Source organism: Ranitomeya variabilis, chromosome 4, assembly GCF_051348905.1.
Source record: "Ranitomeya variabilis isolate aRanVar5 chromosome 4, aRanVar5.hap1, whole genome shotgun sequence".
NCBI classification, from domain to species: Eukaryota; Metazoa; Chordata; class Amphibia; order Anura; family Dendrobatidae; genus Ranitomeya; species Ranitomeya variabilis.
In genome coordinates, this window is record NC_135235.1 from 444,789,855 (window position 1) to 444,813,804 (window position 23,950).

At 45.1% G+C, this 23,950-nt stretch overlaps 2 protein-coding genes across 3 annotated transcripts in view; one reads left to right on the top strand and one right to left on the bottom strand.

The window, feature by feature from the left end:
• The window catches only part of LOC143769001 (ubiquitin carboxyl-terminal hydrolase CYLD-like), a 198,206-nt gene that overhangs the window by 64,041 nt on the left and 110,215 nt on the right, over positions 1-23,950 (top strand). The window lies entirely within an intron of this gene.
• The window catches only part of GGT7 (gamma-glutamyltransferase 7), a 71,007-nt gene that overhangs the window by 29,459 nt on the left and 17,598 nt on the right, over positions 1-23,950 (bottom strand). For both annotated transcript variants that reach the window (XM_077251513.1, XM_077251515.1), the window contains exons 2-7: positions 21,798-22,024; positions 19,108-19,259; positions 18,253-18,367; positions 6,529-6,596; positions 6,196-6,269; positions 2,239-2,432 (exon numbers count right to left, since the gene is read on the bottom strand). In XM_077251513.1, the coding sequence (XP_077107628.1) occupies positions 2,239-2,432; positions 6,196-6,269; positions 6,529-6,596; positions 18,253-18,367; positions 19,108-19,259; positions 21,798-22,024 (830 nt within the window). The remainder of the gene's footprint in view (positions 1-2,238; positions 2,433-6,195; positions 6,270-6,528; positions 6,597-18,252; positions 18,368-19,107; positions 19,260-21,797; positions 22,025-23,950) is intronic.

The following is a 23,950-nucleotide window of genomic DNA, read 5'->3' on the forward strand; positions in this document are numbered from 1 at the left end:
AGAGTCTGCTAAATCTTTCTGAAGTACTAGTAGATTAGGGAGACAAAAAAGCGCATATAGGGTCTTATCCTCAGATTAAGTGCAGTTTTTAACAGGGAGCTGCTCACCTGATGGTATAAAGCAAGAGCATGTGCGTATCTTTCTGAAGGTCATTTGCAGTCAAGCAGGGATTCTGATTTGCCTCTCTAGCAATCCAACGAGCAGCTCTCACTGAAATTTCGCTTGGTCTTACAGATCTTATCTTGATCTCCACTGTTCCTGTTAACTGCTATTTCTTAATTACATTTTGAACTGCGGAAAGAGCAACTTGAAAACACTTGGCTATCTTCTTATAGCCTTCTCCAGCTTTGTGGACCTCCACCATTTTAATTTCAGAGTGCTAGGCAGCTGTTTGGCAGAATCCATGGCTGCTGTTTTTTGGCATGAGGTTAGAGGAGGCTGTTTTTTCATAAAGCTGGAAAATTTGCATGACCTGGCCTTTCCTAGTAATGATAGTGAACAAGCTATAACCCTAAGAGGCTAATTAGGGTATGAAACCTTGGTCAAAGTTATTTGGTCAAATCTCTAATGGTGCCAAAACTTTTGCACTAGCCCATTTTCCTTTTTGTAATTTTTAAAATAATAAAAAAAAGACAATATATTTTTGGGGGGCCTCAAATACAGGAAATAAGGAAATATGTCTTCTTTAACTTTAGGGATTTTAGAGATAATTTCATCTTCAATTTGCTTAACTGTTCCCATTAACAGTCATTTTGACCAGGGGTGCCAAAACTTATACATGCCACTGTACAAAGGCCTTAGTGACGCAACTGATGACTACTTCGGTCCGCTGTCTATAGCCAACTCAAAAACTTCTGCATGCAATATTTTTTATCTGGAACTAGTATACTTACCAACATCTCGGTTGGTAAAATGTGGATCTTTCAAGGAAGTGTGTCGTCAGAAAACTACCGTACATCTTGTTTATATCAGGTTTTTAGTGTTACATGTGGATTTTTTTTTATTTTGACAATTTTTTTTATATCAGTTAAATAAAGTAAGTAATCTTGCAATTTTTGCACTGGCCACAAAGGCTTTTTTAGACTCACACTTCCTGTCCATTCAGGAAGAGTTTGCAGCAGTTCTTTATCATCAGAGGCAGGATTACAATGCCTGAAACACCTGTATTTACAGCTAATAACAAAGGATCCATCAAACACAATAAGTGACGTCACACTTGATCATCTTCCCCCACTCTTCACAATGACTTCTGCACACCCTCAATAGATGCATCAATGCAAAAATATAGGGTCAGAGTCTGTTCATTGCTGCTAATGTACATGTGTTGTTTCCTGAAACTAGAAGAGTCTAAAAAAAAATACAAGTTGGCCAATGTCAAAATTGCAAGATTTGTGATTTTTATTTTTAATAAAGACTGTAATATGGAAAAAAATATTTCCAAACATTAAGAAATGCATTTAACACAAAAAAAACAATAAAAAAGGTGATTTTCTGAAGATGCATTCCATTTCAGCCCTACTTGTATTACTGTCCTAATGGATGACCAAAACCAGACAGGTGGTGGAATTTCGGACAGGCGCATAAGTTTTCAAGGATTTTTCCCTAAAATTAGGAACAGAAGCACAAGCTTAGGGCTAGTAACAACTATGCACAATGACCAACCTTCGTCGGCATCTGACATGTCGGATGTCTGGACATGATCCAATAGAGACCATGTGAACAGCCACATAAATGGAAACAAGGCCTAAGACTAAACTGTGGCCTAATGAAAAATCTTTACAAGGAAAGACAGGATCCTTAGGTTAAAATGTAGTAACACTCTACTCTTTAGATGGTTAGGTTGGGGACCTTGCCTTGCAAAGGGTGTTCCGGAAGCAAGCTCAGGAATCCTATCCTATTCTCACATTTCATCCTATATCTAATCTGATTATAGCATGTAATCAGTTAACAATGGCAGAACCTTTTACATGAGTTTCCGAGCGTACAAAATGTTAGCAAGCCCGAGTGCTTTATTATTGCTCCACCATTGGCACCTTGTTTGCTGGAGCAATTTGTAATAGATCTCTGATAGAATATTTTGATTATTTAGAGATTATATCCCAAATTCCACATTTAGATTAATTGGTAATTCTTAGCATAAAGTGACAAATTAATACAGACTGGGCAGTAGATGTGTCAAACAAAGCCGGCATCAATAATCATCTTCTAAAGTAAGCATATCCTCATTTCGGGTCTCACCTCATTCACCATTTCTCGCGTTAAATTGCTTGAATAGAATGCATCTACCCCTCTTTTTGCTACATCATGCAAAATGGCTGCCAGATCAAGCCTTCTGACAAATGTTCCCGTTGTTAGAGGTAAGCCATGTGGGAAGAAAATATCTTGAAAAGGGGTTGATAGTTCATCTTCCTTCAAGTCACTGATGGCCTTAGCTGTCAAATTGAAATAATCCATTGGTCACTGAGGTTTCAACAAATTTGCATAAAACAATAGTACAAATAAATTTTGCAATATACAGGGAAATATGCTTCTCTCTGCTCTTATGAACCACTTCTTTTTCCCCTCCACCTCCTAAACTTATATAACTGGTAAGATCTATCTTATTTAAGACAGCATTGACTCACTGAAGGATCAGATTACAACTGCATATTAATGTCTATAGAGAAGGGAGGGGGGATAAGGTTGAGGAGAATGAAAGAACGAAATAGACAGACACAGAGAGATGGTGCTGCAGCTTTCTAGCAGTGAATTAGGTCTGGATTCACAGTTACACTGCTCAGTACTGCTGCATAAAGCTCCTCTAAACATTCATATATGCTCATTTAAGGGTCTCCCAATAGCAAGACAATTTTTTTTAATTGACCCTCAGTCTGACATGTCAGCTCTTCTGGCTCGTCTGTAAATATAAAGTAATAATTCTGGAGTATGTTTTCTTAGAACACTGGACTGTGCTGGTACTCTATTATTCCTCCTAAAAATGTGTTAACAAATTGTTCAGTGGGTGTTTTCCTTGTCATTAGGGTGAGTCCCTAGGAAATGGTAATGGTTAGTTGTAAATTTGTACATACATTAACATGAGGAGTAACAGAAATGGTGCAAAGCAGAGTTCCACGAAAATATGTCCTATTGTTATTTTGGGGAATACAAGTATTTACCAAAACAAAAGAGTCAGTATTTAAGTACTACTAGATGGAGGCCAGATGATATCGCAGTAATATCACGATGGGGGCAGGCTTTGCAGCGTTGAGAATCCCCCCCATGTGCTCACCCACCTATCCACTGTCTCATTCCCCATGTGCTGACTTCTCAGAGGATACATTTTGTGAGGTAAAATATTGCTTAAAAACAGTCAGTGAAATATTTTACCTGACAAAAGAAATCCTCTGTGATCCCCTGCTGTATTGTCTTTTGCTTCCTCCCCTGCCCAGGAGATGTGGTATGCTCCGTACACGGTCAGACACAGACCATTTTTAAAATGAACTTTCGTTCGTGGGAAAACCCCTTTAATGTGACCGGCTTCCTCTGCCTGTAGACACATCACGCATCTGCCACCGGGATCAGCCGAATGATTCACTGCGCTGCCATCTTTGTACAGACAGATGGCGTCGGTCACATTAAAACTGCGCATGCGCTCCTCCTGTACCAAGATGGCGGCAGTCAGTGAATCATTTGGCTGTTCCTAGCGGCGTGTTCACGACGGTGTTCAGCTGGTGGTACCATGCAAGAGGCAGCGTACGGCATTTACAGTGTGTGTGTGTGTGTGTGTGTGTGTGGTGCATACGGCATATACAATGTGTGTGTGGTGCATACGGCATATACAGTGTGTGTGTGGTGCGTACGGCGTATACAGTGTGTGTGTGTGTGTGTGTGGTGCATACGGCATATACAATGTGTGTGTGGTGCATACGGCATATACAGTGTGTGTGTGGTGCGTACGGCGTATACAGTGTGTGTGTGGTGCGTACGGTATATACAGCGTGTGTGAGGTGCGTACGGCATATACAGTGTGTTTGTGTGTGTGGTGCATACGGCGTATACAGTGTGTGTGTGGTGCGTACGGCGTATACAGTGTGTGTATGTGTGTGGTGCGTATACAGTGTGTGGTGCGTGGTGTGTACTGTATATACAGTGTGTGTGGTGCGTACAGCATATACAGTGTGTGTGTGTGTGTGTGGTGCATACGGCGTATACAGTGTGTGTGGTGCGTACGGCGTATACAGTGTGTGTGTGTGTGGTGCGTATACAGTGTGTGGTGCGTGGTGTGTACTGTATATACAGTGTGTGTGGTGCGTACAGCATATACAGTGTGTGTGTGTGTGTGGTGCATACGGCGTATACAGTGTGTGTGGTGCGTACGGCATACACAGTATGTGTTTGTGTGTGTGGTGCGTACGGCGTATACAGTGTGTGTGTGGTGCGTACGGCATATACAGTGTGTGTGGTGCATACGGCGTATACAGTGTGTGTGTGGTGTGTACGGTATATACACTGTGTGTGTGTGTGTGTGTGTGTGTGTGTGTGTGTGTGTGTGTGTGTGTGTGTGTGTGTGTGGTGCAACGGTGTTCCGCTGGTGGTACCATGCAAGAGCAGTGCCACCAGCAGTTTCCATATTCAGACACCCATCACTTGGATGTCCCAATATGGAGGTCGGTGAGCTTGGAATTCTGGGATAAGGACACATCTGGACGGAACAGGATGTGAAGACATTACAAGGTAAGTATATATTAAGATATATCTTCATTTTTAAAAAAAATGTCTGCCTTGTCATCAGCCAAACATCGGTTTGCCTTTGGGCTCCATGACCTAGCTTCCCTTCTGATGACTCGAATAACAGAGCCTGTTGTAAGATCTTAATTTATTGTTAATTCAGTTTTCACATTTTCTTTTTTACATTTTGAATAATTTAAAAAGATAAAAATGTCACCATTGGTAATCGTTATACTTTAATGTAAAGAAATGCAAAAAAAGCAGTGTAATAAAGGAGGGGAAAATTTCCACATACCGTAAATGTGACAAAATTCTGCAAGCCACAAACTACCTGCTTAGCGGAATGAGGAGGCTTAGCCTAACGTGACACGCCATGCGGCAAAACTTTCTGATATAAAATAAGCCAACTAATGTGCAGTATAAACTTTGGATAGACAGACTAAACATAGGCCAGATTTTTCAAACAGCATGAACGTCTAGGATAAAGAATTGTTGAGTATTAGTGAAATTATGCCCCAATATGTCTGCACTTCACCAAGTTAATGGCAGGTGAATATCCTTAGAATCTACAATTCTATCTACATCACCTATAGTGACCTTATTTATGAGCAAAAATGCGCAGAAGTCATAAAAAATAAGGAGTTTAAGCCAAGCTGGTTCAACCAGTTCTTCCTGGCACGGAGTGTTGACAAAATCTTGGATTTTATTTAATCACTATGTATTTAGTTGGTAAAGTAATATCAGTCTGTAAGCCTTCAGTAATATGAAGCCGAGGACATTTTTAAATAGGTAGAATAACAAGTAGTGATTGAGAAAACAAATTATCTGTCTGTTGATCTGCAAGACTCCCTGCATTCCCTCCATACTTTACTAGCGATCTGCAGAGGGGGCAACGCGTTACGTAAAGTGGAGGGGTTTCGCTTGCCTTGACTTTTTGCCGACTGAGAAGGGGGTGAAGATTTTGTTGTCGCAAGATGCCTCCCTGTAGTAGTAATAATGCAAACTTATGGTGGTCCTATACATTAGACTAAAGTGGTCCCACCAATTAGTAAAAAAATGTGGCAGTGCCGCTTTAATTAGAAGTATGAGATCTCACGATAACACACGAGGCCCCAGTCTTTGTCAATGAGGGGGACTTGGGAGGGTTATAAGGTCCCACATAGCATGTGAGTGTTCCACAACCAAAAGTTTAGACCTGACGTTTGCACTTTTGATAAAAGTTAGGTCCTTACCCCAAGAGCGTTTTTCTAATTAGTGCTATTTGGTCAAATCATCTACCTGTGGCTGCCTACTGTTTTCCTAAAAAAAGGGCATTGACAAATAGGAGCTAGGTGCTTGTTCAGTACTTATATTACTATTAGGGTCCCTTTCGTATTATACAATGATGGGGTGCTCGAATGTGAATCAGAAGGGTCGACTATTATTCATGTCAATCTAGGCTCCAAATAGAGAAATACTTTTTTTTCTGATACTAATATATCTCCTTACCCAAGTCATGTGTTGTGTTAAATCCACCACTGGCAACTTCTTCTACCTTCGATATAACATCCAACCATGGCAGCCTGAGAAAATTAATTAACTGGAATTAAATTAGAATTGGACATACCATGTGTACATGATATCTTACAACTGAGATTGGAAGGTTAGAAATGGAGATTAAGACTGAGTGATAAAAAGCTGTGCACAGCAGTGGAGACTGATAGATATGTGATAGATAGATAGATAGATAGATAGATAATAGATAGATATGGGATAGATGATAGATAGATATGAGATAGATAGATAGATAGATAGATAGATAGACCATACATGTGTACTTACTTTCCATACATACTGTGGGCTTTGGCCAACCCTTTCAACATGCCAGGAACACCAACCAGAATACCCGGCTAATACATGAAGAGAGAGGTGACACATGAGTAGATAGACATAATCATTTATGCATTAGTTCTTATAAGTAAAATTGCACAGATATGCCTTTATCTGCAGACATACAGTATTGTGCAAATGTATTAGGCAGGTGGGAAAAATGCTGCAAAAGTAAGAATACCTTCAAAAATAATACTGTTAATTATTTATTTTTTATCAATTAAAGTAAATTTATCAAATTAAAGTAAATGAGAAAAAGATCAATCTAAATCAAATAATTGCAGTGACCTCCCTTTGTCTTGGCATGGATTTTTCTAGATATACTGGCACACAATTTTTGTATGAAGTCGGCAAGGAGGTTGTGGGCCATATTATACCTTCAAGGACTCCTTGTTCTTCTTTTGCTGAAGAACAAATTTGGAGCCAATCAGAAGCCTTCCTGATAGCATTGCATGATGGATAAGTATCTGCCTGTATTTCTCGGCATACAAACAAGGCCAAGTGACTCAATTATGCACAAAAAGGAGATTTTTGTGTACTCACCGTAAAATCTCTTTCTCTTAGCCTGTTATGACCCCAATGGCGAGGGTCTCAGAGGAACGTGGAAGTCTGCAGAATACAAAAATCCAGCTCATAGGGCAGTGGTAACTGGGTTGACCATATATCTACTCCTAACGCCAACACTAGAAGTAGCCGGGGATCATTCCTACGTTGATTCTAGATGACACGCGCCAGCCGGAGAATCTAGCTACCCCTAGTAGAGGAAAACAAAGACCTTTCTTGCCTCCAGAGAAGGGGACCCCAAAGCTGGATAGAAGCCCCCCACAAATAATGACGGTGAGGTAAGAGGAAATGACAAACACAGAAATGAACCAGGTTTAGCACAGAGAGGCCCGCTTACTGATAGCAGAATAAAGAAAGGTAACTTATATGGTCAACAAAAACCCTATCAAAATCCACACTGGAAATTCAAGAACCCCCGAACCGTCTAACGGTCCGGGGGGAGAACACCAGCCCCCTAGAGCTTCCAGCAAAGGTCAGGATATAGATTTGGAACAAGCTGGACAAAAATACAAAACCAAAACAAATAGCAAAAGGCAGACTTAGCTGATATAACTGGAACCAGGATCAGTAGACAAGAGCACAGCAGACTAGCTCTGATAACTACGTTGCCAGGCATAGAACTGAAGGTCCAGGGAGCTTATATAGCAACACCCCTAACTAACGACCCAGGTGCGGATAAAAGGAATGACAGAAAAACCAGAGTCAAAAAACTAGTAACCACTAGAGGGAGCAAAAAGCAAATTCACAACAGTACCCCCCCCTTAGTGAGGGGTCACCGAACCCTCACCACGACCACCAGGGCGATCAGGATGAGCGGCATGAAAGGCACGAACTAAATCGGCCGCATGAACATCAGAGGCGACCACCCAGGAATTATCCTCCTGACCATAGCCCTTCCACTTGACCAGGTACTGAAGCCTCCGCCTGGAGAGGCGAGAATCCAAGATCTTCTCCACCACGTACTCCAACTCGCCCTCAACCAACACCGGAGCAGGAGGCTCAGCAGAAGGAACTACAGGCACAATGTACCGCCGCAACAAGGACCTATGAAATACATTGTGAATAGCAAACGACACAGGAAGATCCAGACGAAAAGATACAGGATTAAGGATTTCCAATATCTTGTAAGGCCCAATAAAACGAGGTTTAAATTTGGGAGAGGAGACCTTCATAGGAACAAAGCGGGAAGAAAGCCATACCAAATCCCCAACGCGTAGTCGGGGACCCACACCGCGGCGGCGGTTGGCAAAGCGCTGAGCCTTCTCCTGTGACAACTTCAAGTTGTCCACCACATGATTCCAGATCTGCTGCAACCTATCCACCACAGAATCCACCCCAGGACAGTCAGAGGCTCCACATGACCCGAAGAAAAGCGAGGATGGAAACCAGAGTTGCAGAAAAAAGGCGAAACCAAGGTGGCGGAACTAGCCCGATTATTAAGGGCAAACTCAGCCAACGGCAAGAATGTCACCCAATCGTCCTGATCAGCAGAGACAAAACACCTCAAATAAGCCTCCAAAGTCTGATTGGTTCGCTCCGTCTGTCCATTAGTCTGAGGATGGAAAGCAGACGAAAACGACAAATCAATGCCCATCCTACTACAAAAGGATCGCCAGAACCTGGAAACGAACTGGGATCCTCTGTCTGACACAATATTCTCAGGGATGCCGTGCAAACGAACCACGTTCTGGAAAAACACAGGAACCAGATCGGAAGAGGAAGGCAGCTTAGGCAAAGGAACCAAATGGACCATCTTGGAGAAGCGATCACATATCACCCAGATAACGGACATGCCCTGAGATAGCGGAAGATCAGAAATGAAATCCATGGAGATATGTGTCCAAGGTCTCTTCGGGACAGGCAAGGGCAAGAGCAAACCGCTGGCACGAGAACAGCAAGGCTTAGCTCTAGCACAAGTCCCACAGGACTGCACAAATGACCGCACATCCCTTGACAAGGAAGGCCACCAAAAGGACCTGGCCACCAGATCTCTGGTGCCAAAAATTCCCGGGTGACCTGCCAACACCGAGGAATGAACCTCGGAAATGACTCTGCTGGTCCACTTATCCGGGACAAACAGTCTGTCAGGTGGACAAGACTCAGGCCTATCAGCCTGAAATCTCTGCAACACACGTCGCAGATCCGGAGAAATAGCTGACAAGATAACTCCATCTTTAAGAATACCAACAGGATCAGCGACTCCAGGAGCATCAGGCACAAAGCTCCTAGAAAGAGCATCGGCCTTCACATTCTTTGAACCTCGTAAATACGAGACAACAAAATCAAAGCGGGAGAAAAACAATGACCAGCGGGCCTGTCTCGGATTAAGGCGTTTAGCAGACTCGAGATACATCAGATTTTTGTGATCAGTCAAGACCACCACACGATGCTTAGCACCCTCGAGCCAATGACGCCACTCCTCAAATGCCCATTTCATGGCCAACAACTCCCGATTGCCCACATCATAATTTCGCTCGGCAGGCGAAAACTTCCTAGAGAAAAAGGCACAAGGTTTCATAACAGAGCAACCAGGGCCTCTCTGCGACAAAACGGCCCCTGCCCCAATCTCGGAAGCATCCACCTCAACCTGAAAGGGAAGTGAGACGTCAGGCTGGCACAAAACAGGCGCCGAAGTAAACCGGCGTTTCAACTCCTGGAAAGCCTCCACGGCAGCAGGAGCCCAGTTAGCTACATCGGAGCCCTTCTTGGTCATATCCGTCAAAGGTTTCACAATGCTAGAAAAATTAGCGATAAAACGACGGTAGAAGTTAGCGAAGCCCAAGAACTTCTGAAGACTCTTAACTGACGAGGGCTGAGTCCAATCAAGAATAGCTCGGACCTTGACTGGGTCCATCTCCACAGCAGAAGGGGAAAAAATGAACCCCAAAAAGGGAACCTTCTGTACACCACAGAGACACTTTGAGCCCTTGACAAACAAAGAATTTTCACGCAAAATTTTAAAGACCAACCTGACCTGCTCCACATGCGAATCCCAATTATCAGAAAAAACCAAAATATCATCCAGATAAACAATCAAAAATTTATCCAGATACTTCCGGAAAATATCATGCATAAAGGACTGAAAAACTGAAGGCGCATTGGAGAGCCCAAAAGGCATCACCAAGTACTGAAAATGACCCTCGGGCGTATTGAATGCGGTTTTCCATTCATCACCTTGCTTAATGCGCACAAGGTTGTACGCACCACGAAGGTCTATCTTGGTGAACCACTTGGCACCCTTAATCCGGGCAAACAAGTCAGACAACAGCGGTAAAGGATACTGAAATTTGACAGTGATCTTATTTAAAAGCCGATAATCAATACAAGGTCTCAAAGATCCGTCCTTTTTTGCCACAAAAAAGAATCCCGCACCAAGAGGGGAAGAAGACGGACGAATATGTCCTTTCTCCAGAGACTCCTTGATATATGAACGCATAGCGGTATGTTCAGGTACCGACAGATTAAACAGTCTTCCCTTAGGAAATTTACTGCCTGGGATCAAATCTATAGCACAGTCACAGTCCCTATGAGGAGGCAGTGCACTGGACTCAGACTCACTGAAGACATCCTGATAATCAGACAAATACTCCGGAACTTCCGAAGGCGTAGAAGAAGCAATAGACACAGGCAGGGAATCCCCATGAATACCACGACAGCCCCAACTTGAGACTGACATAGCCTTCCAGTCCAGGACTGGATTATGGGTCTGTAACCATGGCAGCCCTAAAACAACCAAATCATGCATTTTATGTAAAACCAGGAAACGTATCACCTCGCGGTGTTCAGGAGTCATGCACATGGTAACCTGTGTCCAATACTGCGGTTTATTTGCTGCCAATGGTGTAGCATCAATACCCCTAAGAGGAATAGGATTTTCTAATGGTTCAAGAGTAAAACCACAGCGCTTAGCAAATGAGAGATCCATGAGACTCAGGGCAGCACCTGAATCTACAAACGCCATGACAGGATAAGATGACAGTGAGCAAATCAAAGTTACAGACAGAATAAATTTAGGTTGCAAATTACCAACGGTGACAGAACTAACAACCTTAGCTATACGTTTAGAGCATGCTGAGATAACATGTGTAGAATCACCACAGTAGTAGCACAAGCCATTCCGGCGTCTATGAATTTTCCGCTCATTTCTAGTCAGGATTCTATCACATTGCATTAAATCAGGTGTCTGTTCAGACAACACCATGAGGGAATTTGCGGTTTTTCTATCACATTGCACCGAATTAGGTGTCTGTTCAGACAACACCATGAGGGAATTTGCGGTTTTGCGCTCCCGCAACCGCCGGTCAATTTGAATAGCCAGTGCCATAGTATCATTCAGACCTGTGGGAATGGGAAAACCCACCATAACATTCTTAATGGCTTCAGAAAGGCCATTTCTAAAATTAGCGGCCAGTGCACACTCGTTCCAATGTGTCAGCACGGACCATTTCCGAAATTTTTGGCAATACACTTCAGCCTCGTCCTGCCCCTGAGACATAGCCAGCAAGGCCTTTTCTGCCTGAATCTCAAGATTGGGTTCCTCATAAAGTAAACCGAGCGCCAGAAAAAACGCATCAAGATCAGCCAATGCCGGATCTCCTGGCGCCAGCGAAAAAGCCCAATCCTGAGGGTCGCCCCGTAAGATCGAAATAACAATCTTTACTTGCTGAGCAGAATCTCCAGATGAACAGGGTCTCAGGGACAAAAACAATTTACAATTATTCACGAAATTCCTAAACTTAAACCTGTCTCCGGAAAACAGTTCAGGAATCGGTATTTTAGGTTCTGACCTAGGATTTCTGATAACATAGTCTTGTATGCCCTGCACACGAGTAGCCAGCTGGTCCACACTTGTAATCAAGGTCTGGACATTCATGTCTGCAGCAAGCATAGCCACTCTGAGGTAAAGGGGAAGAAGAAAAAAAAAAACTCAGAATCTTCTTTCTTACAATCCCTCTTCTGCAATGCATTAAACATTTAATACGGGCCTGGCAAACTGTTATGACCCCAATGGCGAGGGTCTCAGAGGAACGTGGAAGTCTGCAGAATACAAAAATCCAGCTCATAGGGCAGTGGTAACTGGGTTGACCATATATCTACTCCTAACGCCAACACTAGAAGTAGCCGGGGATCATTCCTACGTTGATTCTAGATGACACGCGCCAGCCGGAGAATCTAGCTACCCCTAGTAGAGGAAAACAAAGACCTTTCTTGCCTCCAGAGAAGGGGACCCCAAAGCTGGATAGAAGCCCCCCACAAATAATGACGGTGAGGTAAGAGGAAATGACAAACACAGAAATGAACCAGGTTTAGCACAGAGAGGCCCGCTTACTGATAGCAGAATAAAGAAAGGTAACTTATATGGTCAACAAAAACCCTATCAAAATCCACACTGGAAATTCAAGAACCCCCGAACCGTCTAACGGTCCGGGGGGAGAACACCAGCCCCCTAGAGCTTCCAGCAAAGGTCAGGATATAGATTTGGAACAAGCTGGACAAAAATACAAAACCAAAACAAATAGCAAAAAGCAAAAGGCAGACTTAGCTGATATAACTGGAACCAGGATCAGTAGACAAGAGCACAGCAGACTAGCTCTGATAACTACGTTGCCAGGCATAGAACTGAAGGTCCAGGGAGCTTATATAGCAACACCCCTAACTAACGACCCAGGTGCGGATAAAAGGAATGACAGAAAAACCAGAGTCAAAAAACTAGTAACCACTAGAGGGAGCAAAAAGCAAATTCACAACATAGCCTCTAATTGGGGGACACAGGACCATGGGTGTTATGCTGCTGTCCACTAGGAGGCGACACTATGCATAATCTGAAAAAGATTAACTGTGGCTCCTCCTGTGCAGTATACACCCCTGGACGGCATCAGCCTTCTCCAGTTTTGTGCCAAAGCAGTAGGAGGAACGTAACATGAATAACATAATTATGCCTGTAAGAAGGCAACTATGTACGAGCTCAAGAAACAATATGAGAACTCAACAGTTACAACAGCCCGGAAAGGGCAACAGGGTGGGAGCTGTGTCCCCCAATTAGAGGCTAAGAGAAAGAGATTTTACGGTGAGTACACAAAAATCTCCTTTACTCTGTCGCCTCATTGGGGGACACAGGACCATGGGACGTCCTAAAGCAGTCCCTGGGTGGGAAGCAATGGACGAATATTGTGCAGACAGGCCCGTACACTTAGGGCACCGCCGCCTGCAGGACACATCTACCCAGGCTCGCTGAGGACTGGGTATGAACCCTGTAGTGTTTAGTAAATGTGTGTAAGCTAGTCCAAGTGGCCGCCTTACACACTTGTTGTGCCGAAGCCTGGTGCCGAATGGCCCAGGAGGCCTCTACCGCCCGTGTAGAGTGTGCCGTAATACCGGCTGGAAGAGGAGGATTTTTAAGGCGGTACGCCTCTTGTATGGTGGATTTGATCCACCTGGCAAGAGTAGCTTTTGGAAGCTGGCCTACCCTTGTGGCCGCCTTCCGGAAGGAGGAAAGGAGAATCAGACCTCTGGAAGGACGCAGTCCTAGACACGTATATACGCAAAGGCCTGACAAGGTCAAGCGTATGCAGAGCCTTCTCCACTCTATGAACCGGAACCGGACAAAGGGATGGTAGTGAAATTTCCTCATGGAGGTGGAAGTCTGATACAACCTTCGGAAGGAAGGATGGGACCGTACGAAGAACTACCTTGGCCTGGTGACAAGCCAGGAAGGGCCGTCTGCAGGAGAGTGCTGTCGGTTCAGACACCTTGCGTAGCGAGGTGATTGCCACCAGGAAAAAAACCACCTTCTGGGAAAGAAGGCGGAGCGGGACCTCCTTAAGGGGTTCGAAGGGTGGTTCCTGCAATGCTGTCAGGACCAGGATGAGGTCCCACGTTTCTAGTGGTCGTCTGTAGGGGGGAACCAATCGGGGAACCCCCTGAAGGAAAAGGCCTTACTTGCGGCTTGGTAGCAATGTGCTTTTGGAAAAAGCACTGAGAGGGCTGACACCTGGCTTTAGGCGAGCCCAATGACAGACTGGCCTCCAGACCCGCTTGGAGAAAACCAAGAGCTTTGGGTAGGGAATAAGGGAGTGGAACCTAGCCACGAGATTCGCACCAGGTAAAGAAAACTTTCCAGGTACGGTAATACATCTTGGCAGAGGCTGATTTCCGTGCTCTGATCATGGTTGCAATGACCTCTGTCGAGAACCCTGCCTGGGTTAGAACCCAGATCTCAAGGGCCACGCCATCAAGTTGAGAGCCCTTGAGTTCTGGTGGTAGAACGGCTCTTGTGATAGAAGATCGTGGCGGTCGGGGAGACGCCAGGGGGCGTCTGCTGTGAGTTGTACGATGTCGGCGTACCATGTGCGTCCGGGCCAGTCCGGTGCAATGAGGATAGTTGAAACTCCCCCTTGTTTGATCTTCCTCACCCTCTGAATATCAGGGGGAGAGGTGGAAAAAATATACAGAAGCTGGAACTGAGTCCAGTCCTGAACCAGAGCGACTGCTCCGAGCGACCGCGGATCGTGAGTTCAGGCAATGAAGTTGGAGACCTTGGCATTGAAATGGGATGCCATTAGGTCCACATCCGGGGTCCCCCAGCGGAGACAGATCTGTAGAAAAATTTCGGGATGGAGAGACCACTCTCCCGAGTCTATTCCTTGTCGGCTGAGGAAGTCTGCTTCCCAGTTGTCCACACCCGAACGTGGACCGCCGAAGGACCGACCCTGTGTCCTCCGCCCAGCGGAGGACATATGACACTTCCCGTGTCGCTTGGGTACTGCGGGTCCCCCCTTGATGAGTCACATATGCCACAGTCGTGGTATTGTCCGACTGTATCCTGATGTAAGAGGCTGCCAGTAAGTGATGGAAAGCCCTCAATGCCAGAAGGATGGCACGAATTTTCAGGATGTTGATGGGCATGGACGCTTCCGCTGACGACCACTTGCCCAACAGGAGCCCACAGCTGAGCCGCGGGTCCCTGGATGCAGGCGCAGTGTGCTGGCCTATTGCTTGGAGGTGTAGGATGCTGCCTGTACAGGCCCTACCTGAGGTGTCTCAACCTATACCCCCAGAGAGGGATAGGGAAGGTGCTATTGTCACCTTCAGGGGCCTTTATCCTCGCCTCGACCTCAACCCAGAAACCAAAAGGAATTGGGGAAGGGAGTCTCGACTTCGAACCAGCACCCGAGGGACTGGGGAAGGAGTAGCATGGGGAATAGCCATCTCAACTTCAACTGGGCACCCCATAATAGGGGGCCGAGGAAGGAGCCATGCCGGGAGTCTCACAAGAGACCCTCTTTTCTTCATCTGCTAGTCGGAGGGCCAGTGCCTTGTCCTTGGGAAGGAGCACTAGACCCCTGGAAGTGTTGAATAACATTCCCAGGAAGGTCAGGGACTGACTCGGAGTTGGTGATGACTTTGTAGGTTGATTAACCAGCCCATACGACTGAGAGTATCGGTTGTGATTGAGACGCTGAGCTCGCAAACCTTGAAGGTGGGAGCCTTGATGAGTAGATCGTCCAGGTATGGAACGACTACTATGCCTCTGGAATGCAGGACGTCCATGGTTGCTGCCATGACCTTGGTGACACTCTGGGAGCCGTGGCGAGTCCAAAGGGGAGAGCCACGAATTGGTAGTGGTCCTGGCCTATTGCGAACCTGAGAAACCTCTGATGGGCAGGTGCAATGGGTATATGCAGGTATGCGTCTTGTATGTCTATGGAGGCGAGATATTCTCCCTTCTCCATGGACGCAGTGATGGACCGAAGGGACTACATGCGGAAGTGACGGACCCGTACATATTTGTTGAGCTGTTTTAGGTCTAGTATGGGCCGTACGCTGCCTCCTTTCTTGGGAACTACGAACAGATTGGAGTAGAACCCTCGGAAACGGTCGGTCATGGGTACCGGTACTATGACTCCTGATTAATAAAGCGAGGAGACCGCTTGGTGGTAGGCTCGAGCCTTGGCTGGCGGTTTTGGGGGGACAGAGAGGAAGAACCTGTCCGGTGGGTTGGAGGTGAAGTCTATTTTGTATCCGGAAGACACTAGTTCCATGACCCACCTGTCTTCTGTAATAGGCAGCCATACTTGATGAAAGAGCAAAAGTCGGCCGCCTACCGGTGTGGTGTCTTCCGGAGTCCGTGAGTCATGAGGAAGAGAAAGTCTGAGATTTTCCTCCTCTGGGCTTAGACTGGCCTGCTTTTGACAGCCAGGTCTTGTCCGACCTTTGCGTCGATCGTGAGTTGTCCCTGCGTGGGGAACGGTTACGATTTTGTACTGGACGTGAGACGGACCAGCCGGAGGAATTCCGAAAGGATCGGAATCGAGTTTGGTTACGCTTCTGGTAAGTGCGTTTAGGTTTCAGTTGGGGAAGAGAAGTACTCTTACCCCCTGTGGCGTTGGATATCATAGTATCCAACTGTTCACCGAAAAGTCTCCCACTGAGGTAGGGGAGGTGCGTGAGGGACTTCTTTGAGGCTGCGTCCGCTTTCCATTCCCGCAGCCAGAGGATACGCCTGATGGGGTTTGATGCTATCCCCGCGACTCCCCTTGCTGAAACCAGAGCTGCATGGAGCATGTAATCTGCTACAACTGCAATGGAACCGCTTGGTCCGACAGTTGAGGAGCGGATGCTTGGAAGGCTTGTAGATTCTTTGCCCAGGCCAGGATGGCCTTGGCAGCCCAAGCTGAAGCGAACGCAGGAGCCATGGATGCCCTTGCTGCCTTGAAAATTGAACGAGCCTTTGCGACACTAAGCAAAAACTGGAGAAGGCTGATGCCGTCCAGGGGTGTATACTGCACAGGAGGAGCCACAGTTAATCTTTTTCAGATTATGCATAGTGTCGCCTCCTAGTGGACAGCAGCATAACACCCATGGTCCTGTGTCCCCCAATGAGGCGACAGAGTAAACATAGGAACTATAGTGCAGAAAGTGGTACCAGCCACTTGATCTGGACAAATAAGTCAAATTGTTAAATATCTGGCTGTAACAGAAGGAAGTTCGATTGTGGATGGGCTGCAGGCAACAGTGAAGCATGGTGGAGGATCACTCCAAGTTTTGGGATGTATTTCAACAAATGCAGTTTTGGTCAAGATTAATGGTGTCCTCAATGCTGAGACATACAGAAAGATACTTATCCATCATTCATTACCATCATGGAAGCATCTCATTGGCAGCAAATATATTCTGCCACATAACAATGACAGAAAACATACAGCCAATATCATTAAGAACTGGCTTTAGTGTAAAGAAGAACAAGGAGACCTGGAAATGATAATATGGCCCCCACAGAGCCCTGATCTAAACATCAAGTCTGTCCTTGGTTACATGAAGAGACAGAAGGATTTGCACAAGTCTAAATCCACAGAAGATCTGTGGTTAGTTCTCCAAAATATTTGGAACAACCTAAGTTTCTACAAAAACTGTATACAAGTGTACCTAGAAGAATTGATGCTTTGAAGGCAAAGGATAATTACACCTAATACTCATTTGATTAATATTTCTATTTGTTCAATCACCTTACAGTTTGTTAATTGATAAATATAAACGATAAACTTTTCTATTTTTGAATATATTCCTGTATAAAAGTTTTGCCCAGCACTGCAGACTGATAATTGGCATTGGATTGCTGTTGACAGATTCTGTCATTTAAGGCCCCTTTACACCGGCCAATCATAATTCATAAGAATTCTTATTCCCATTCATTGACGGGTGCAAGCATACTCGGTCGTTAGCTAATCGAATCATTTACACAGGCCATAAAATTGTTGTCGGAAGCACATCTCATGTAAACAGGGGATGTGCTGCCGACAATGTGCAATGTATCAGGACCGCTCTTGATTCTCATGCCTTGGTCCATGTAAAAGGAGCTTCAGTGAGCGCCAACAGACTAGTTATTTGCTTGTCATGGGTAGAAACTTTACATATGGATGTTCCAATAACCTTACATAACACAATGTTGATTCCCCCATGCTGGAATTTTCGGTTATTTGCTATTTTCTTTTCCTCTCCTGGAATAAGTGTTACGAATAAGTGTTACCGGATATAAGAGGCAGTTATTTCTCAGCCCTCATCTTTCTTATAGGCCGATAATTATGGACTATGGCAGAAGCATTTATATCTTACCTTGTGTTTCCAATACTGCAAAAAATCATGATGTATTCCAGATGGTGCTGTCTCCCGAAAATCAATGACATCTGTCACGTTGTTTCTTATGTCATGGACCAGCATCACACCACCTCTGTTAAAAAATAACATAGACAAGCACTGACTATGTAATCATATCTTCTATAAAATATAGTGCAGTGATGATACATACCGTACTTTTCCAAACAAGTTGTTATTAATTCCACAAAAAATTGAAAACTGGAGACTAAATATTGCAACGTTTCACAATTTTTTAACACTAGGTGGCACTGTTTTATTGATTTCTTAACATCAGGGTATATACCTGCAGTAATATGTAGTGGCAGGGTAACTTTGATATACTCATTATGTGAACCTATCATCCAACCATCTCAATAGTGTTTATTTAATGAAATTCCTAAATCTTCTAGAAATGTCTATTGTGGTAAAGAAAGATCCTGATGTAAGGTAACAACCCATAAAAGAGAGAAAGCTATTGGCAGAATGACAGAGGCGTGAATGTTCATTTTTCTATCCGCGTTTCTCATCATCACAAGCCAAGCAAACAAGACTCAATATTAGTCTCTGGCCTCCTCTCTTCAAGGGATTGCCAAGGATTAGGAAAAGGGTCTGGTTGGCTTTTTTTTCTAGAACCACACCATTCTTGTGTTTCCATTGTTTCTCGTATTCAAGTGCCACACTGAACAATAGACATGGGTGGTACCGTTTCTAAAATAAAAAATCCTTTTTTTTTTTTTTAAATCCTGGACAATTCCTTTAAGTTTACCATGAAAAGAAAACCTTTATTTATAATTAAAGACCACAAATAAAAGGTAATTACTCATTGACACTTACCCTCCAATGCCTGATGTATGTGGATTAACAATCCCAAGACACAGGGCGGTAGCAATAGCAGCATCCACGGAGCTCCCCCTTTTCTCCAACACTTCAATACCCAAAGCTGTACAATGAGAAGCATCACTCACTACTGCCCCTTGGTGGAAGATCTAGAGGGGGCAAATATCAAGTTATACATTCGTTTTTCATTATGTATAATAAAGCAACCGCACACCCTGACAACAATGAAAAGTGAATTTTTCATGCATAGTCACTCTTCCTCGTGTCCACCATTTACCTCCTGCTGCTTCCTCCTCTGAAATTGGCGATTTGTCCCTCCTACATACAAGATGGCCACCATATTGACATATGGAGCAGTGGCTGGTCTAAACCGGGCCTCCACAACACAGAAAAGTCATGGTTCAGGCCTACCATTGCGTTCTCTATGCCACTGAAACAGCCATCTTTGATACAGGAGGACTATAACATTGGTCTCAGTGAAGGGCGCAAACAGAAGACACCAGGTAGGGTGGCTATGCGTGAGAAAATGGATAGTCCCTTTTCAGAGCCATGGTGGAGGATCACTTTAAGTATAGTACTGTATTCATGCACTTTTTTGTCCGTGGGGTCAAAAACTTAAGTGATTATAAAATATTATACCTAAACAGGCTTGGACTGGCCCACCGGGAACAGGTGAATTCCCTGGTGGGCCCCTGTGCAGGAGTAACCCACTTACCCCCCAACATTAGCAGTAGTTGGCCCAATACACATGATTCACTATGTACAGACAAAAGTAACTTCTCATCATTCATCCAGAAAACTACCTAGTGTATTATTATATAGAAGCATATGGAAATTTATTAAAGAGGGTAATGTAATATGGGCATATAGCTAAAGAGCGAGGCCCCAAAGTCAGTGTTACTGGTGGGTTCTTGCAACCCCAGTTCACACTACAACCTAAAATGGCATATTATAGAACTTAGTAATTAAAAATGGCAAATTGTACAGCCAACAAATATAGTTCAATATTCAACCATGTTCCAGTTTGTAGATTGTCGCTTCTGTTCCGGATTCCAAGAGGTCTAGGTCTGACCGGTCTATGAAGGGGCTGACTGGTTTACTTCAGTAGTTCAGCCATCCCCATTTCTGGCTATGCTATTGAAGTGGATCAGCCAGTCCTCTATGTCAAATTCAGGTGGAACAGCCAGGACTGGTAGTGATGTCTACAGACTGGAGCACATTTGATAATTGAGCTGTTTTAGTAAGGTGTATAATTTGCTATATTTAAATCTTAACCATCAATTTAATTTTAATTTCATAAGTCGTTAGTACACGTGAAAATAAGCAACTTTGTAATAAATCTGTATTCAGTGAAGACACTTTCCATTACTGAGAATGACTGATCAATATTAGCAGAGAAAGCAGATTTCTCTGATAACATATATTACAAAGTTGTTTATTTTCACGTGTACTATTGATTTATGAAATAACATTTTAAATGACGATTACTCTTTTAAGTATATATGTTTTTCGCTGTAATTCCAGACACAGCCTTCAGACAAGTGTGGCTCTGGTAATAAGAAAACTGACAAAAACTGTCAAACAAAAGCTGCCTTTGTGACCTCTTGCAACTGATCACAAAGGTGCTTTCATTTTACCGTAACTGTTAACCCCTTAACGAACAGAGCTATTTTTGGTTTTGTATTTTCATTTTTTGCTCCTTTTCTTCCCAGAGCCATAACTTTTTTATTTTTCCGTCAATATGGCCCTGTGAGGGCTTTTTTTTTTTGCGGGGACGGGTTGGACTTTTGAACGACATCATTGATTTTAGCATGTCGTGTACTCGAAAACGGGAAAAAAAATTCCAAGTGCGGTGAAATTGCAAAAAAGTGCAATCCCACACTTTTTTTTTGTTTTTTTTTTACCATGTTCACTAAATGCTAAAACTGACCTGCCATTGTGATTCTCCAGGTCACAGATGCCAAACATGTCTAGGTTCTTTTTTATTTAAGTGGTGAAAAAAAATGTCAAAGTAAAAAAAAAAATTGCGCCATTTTCCTATACGCGTAGCATCTCCATTTTTCGCGATCTCGGGTTAGGTGAAGGCTTGTTTTTTGCACACCGCTAGTCCCGTGTGTGGATGCCACGTCCGTTACTTCTGCCATTTGCGCCCGTTACGGCCTTATCTAAGACTGCTGTCCTTTTACAAGTGGGGTATATTACCCTTGTGACCCCAAAATCTGTTATCTCAAAGTGAGGTACATTGATGAAGGTCCGAAAGTGACCGAAACGTCTACTGTATGTACTTTGTTTATATTAAATCTTCACTGCATCTCACGACGTGTGTGCCAAGTTTATCTCTAATATTGTACGGTTTGGGCACCTACTTGAGCACCACGACCATAGTAGTGCCTACGGACTTCTTCCAAGAGATCAGGTTTTGGCTGCAGAAAAAATAGCAGCAAAAAAGCAATTTGTGAACATAGTCTAAAGGTTTGAATGATAGCAAGCAGAGATCTTGGAAATCACATCAGAATCAAGGAATTAATTGATGTTCAATTATGCAACAGATAACTTTAAGAATTGAAATCTTCTCTGGAAAAAAAGAGGTAAAATAAACTAATATAGAGCAAAAAATAACATAAAGAATATAAAAGCTAGGAAAAGAAAAACTGGTGTCTAATTACCAGTTACATCTTCTCTCTTACCTGAGGATCCCCAAAATATATCTGCATTATAAGTGCTATTGTGACACCCAGAGCAAATGTAATGCAGGCAGTTATGATGACAGTAAGACCATCCTGTCGACAGCTGCAGTCTGAGCTGAAAGGGTCCTTGATGGTCTCTCGAAGTGGGGAGGCGTCTTGGCTTCCCATTTCTGAGGATGAAGATGGTAGTCGCTGCAGACGGGCCGACTTAAGGAATGCGTCTGGATCTATAAAAATAAGAGCACATCAAAAATTCCCCCAAAATTCACAAAAGCTCATCATCACTAATATATGACTTATTTTCTATAGATTTCTATAGATTTCAATGTTACCCAAAGGCGACAAGATAGGTGTAAATGATAATCTGGAGTTCTTTGTCCGGGGTCTATGATTTAGATGATGTGATGTTCTGGATACAAAGCTGGTGATAGTAGTGATGTGGGATTCTGTCTCTTACGAGGATGAGTTTGAAAGTTCAGAGCTCAACGTTGTAGGACAATGTCAGTGACGATATGAAGTTCTGTTCTCCAGGATAGTAGCTACAAACTCTTCTAGATGATTAAATAAACAATAAAAATGTGACAAAAGCCCACTTTACACCTAATGAGAATCCCGGACCTACTATAAAATTTAGTAGGTGCTTCCGTTCCTACAAGCCTTCTGTGGAAAATTAGAACCACAGACTGAGATCTTGGGATTGGCAAAGGTGTTCAAGAGCTATCCTGTTTCTATAGTAAATCCCTAAATTTAACTCTTTGTACTTCTATTGTACTTCTTACAGGAGAGTGAAGTTATAAGACATACTGTATATAACATGCCTACTGGACTACTTTTTGGGACTGTCTTGTTCCTCTAAAACATATACATATACACAGCAGTGTGGGTGAGTGTTTTAGTGTACATTATGCTATCTATAATATAACGCTGGGAGCGTCACTCTGTCCGAAGCCTTTATAGACTGCGCAAGCGCCGGCGCAGTCTGGACCCCACAGAGTGACGCTCCCAGGAGACTGCGGTATGCGTAAGAACTGAACGCACACCGCGATCTCCAACGGAGAATCAGGGACGAGCCAGGAGGGTGAGGGCGAGTATATTTACCTGTCCCGTTCCACCGATGCGCGCTGCTCCGTCCTCCACATCCTCTGCCTGTGACGTTCAGTTCAAAGGGAACGATGACGCGCTTAATGCGCACCGCCCTCTGACTGAGTGAACAGTCACAGCCAGAGGATGTGGAGGATGGAGCAGCGCGCATCGGTGGAACGGGGACAGGTAAATATAGCAAGTGCCGGGGGCCGGAGCTAGCGGCGGCTCCGGCACCTGACCCCCACAGCGCGCCGGTGTCCCCACCTGCTCAGGCCCTCGGCACTCGGCGCCCACCACAGCCACGCACGGCCGCCCGTACTCACCACAGCCATGCACAGCCGCCCGCACTCACCACAGCCACGCACAGCCGCCCGCACTCAGCACCGCCACGCACAGCCGACGGCACTCAGCACAGCCACGCACAGCTGCCCGCACTCAGCACAGCCACGCACAGCCGCCCGCACTCAGCACAGCCACGCACAGCCGCCCGCACTCACCACAGCCACGCACAGCTGCCCGCACTCAGCACAGCCACGCACAGCCGCCCGCACTCACCACAGCCACGCACAGCCGCCCGCACTCAGCACAGCCGCCCGCACTCAGCACAGCCACGCACAGCCGCCGCCACTCAGCACAGCCACGCACAGCCGCCCGCACTCAGCACAGCCGCCCGCACTCAGCACAGCCACGCACATCCGCCCGCACTCAGCACCGCCACGCACAGCCGCCCGCACTCAGCACCGCCACGCACAGCCACCCGCACTCACCACAGCCACGCACAGCCGCCCGCACTCACCACAGCCACGCACAGCCGCCGGCACTCAGCACAGCCACGCACAGCCGCCCGCACTCAGCACCGCCACGCACAGCCGCCCGCACTCAGCACCGCCACGCACAGCCGCCCGCACTCAGCACCGCCACGCACAGCCGACGGCACTCAGCACAGCCACGCACAGCTGCCCGCACTCAGCACAGCCACGCACAGCCGCCCGCACTCAGCACAGCCACGCACAGCCGCCCGCACTCACCACAGCCACGCACAGCTGCCCGCACTCAGCACAGCCACGCAC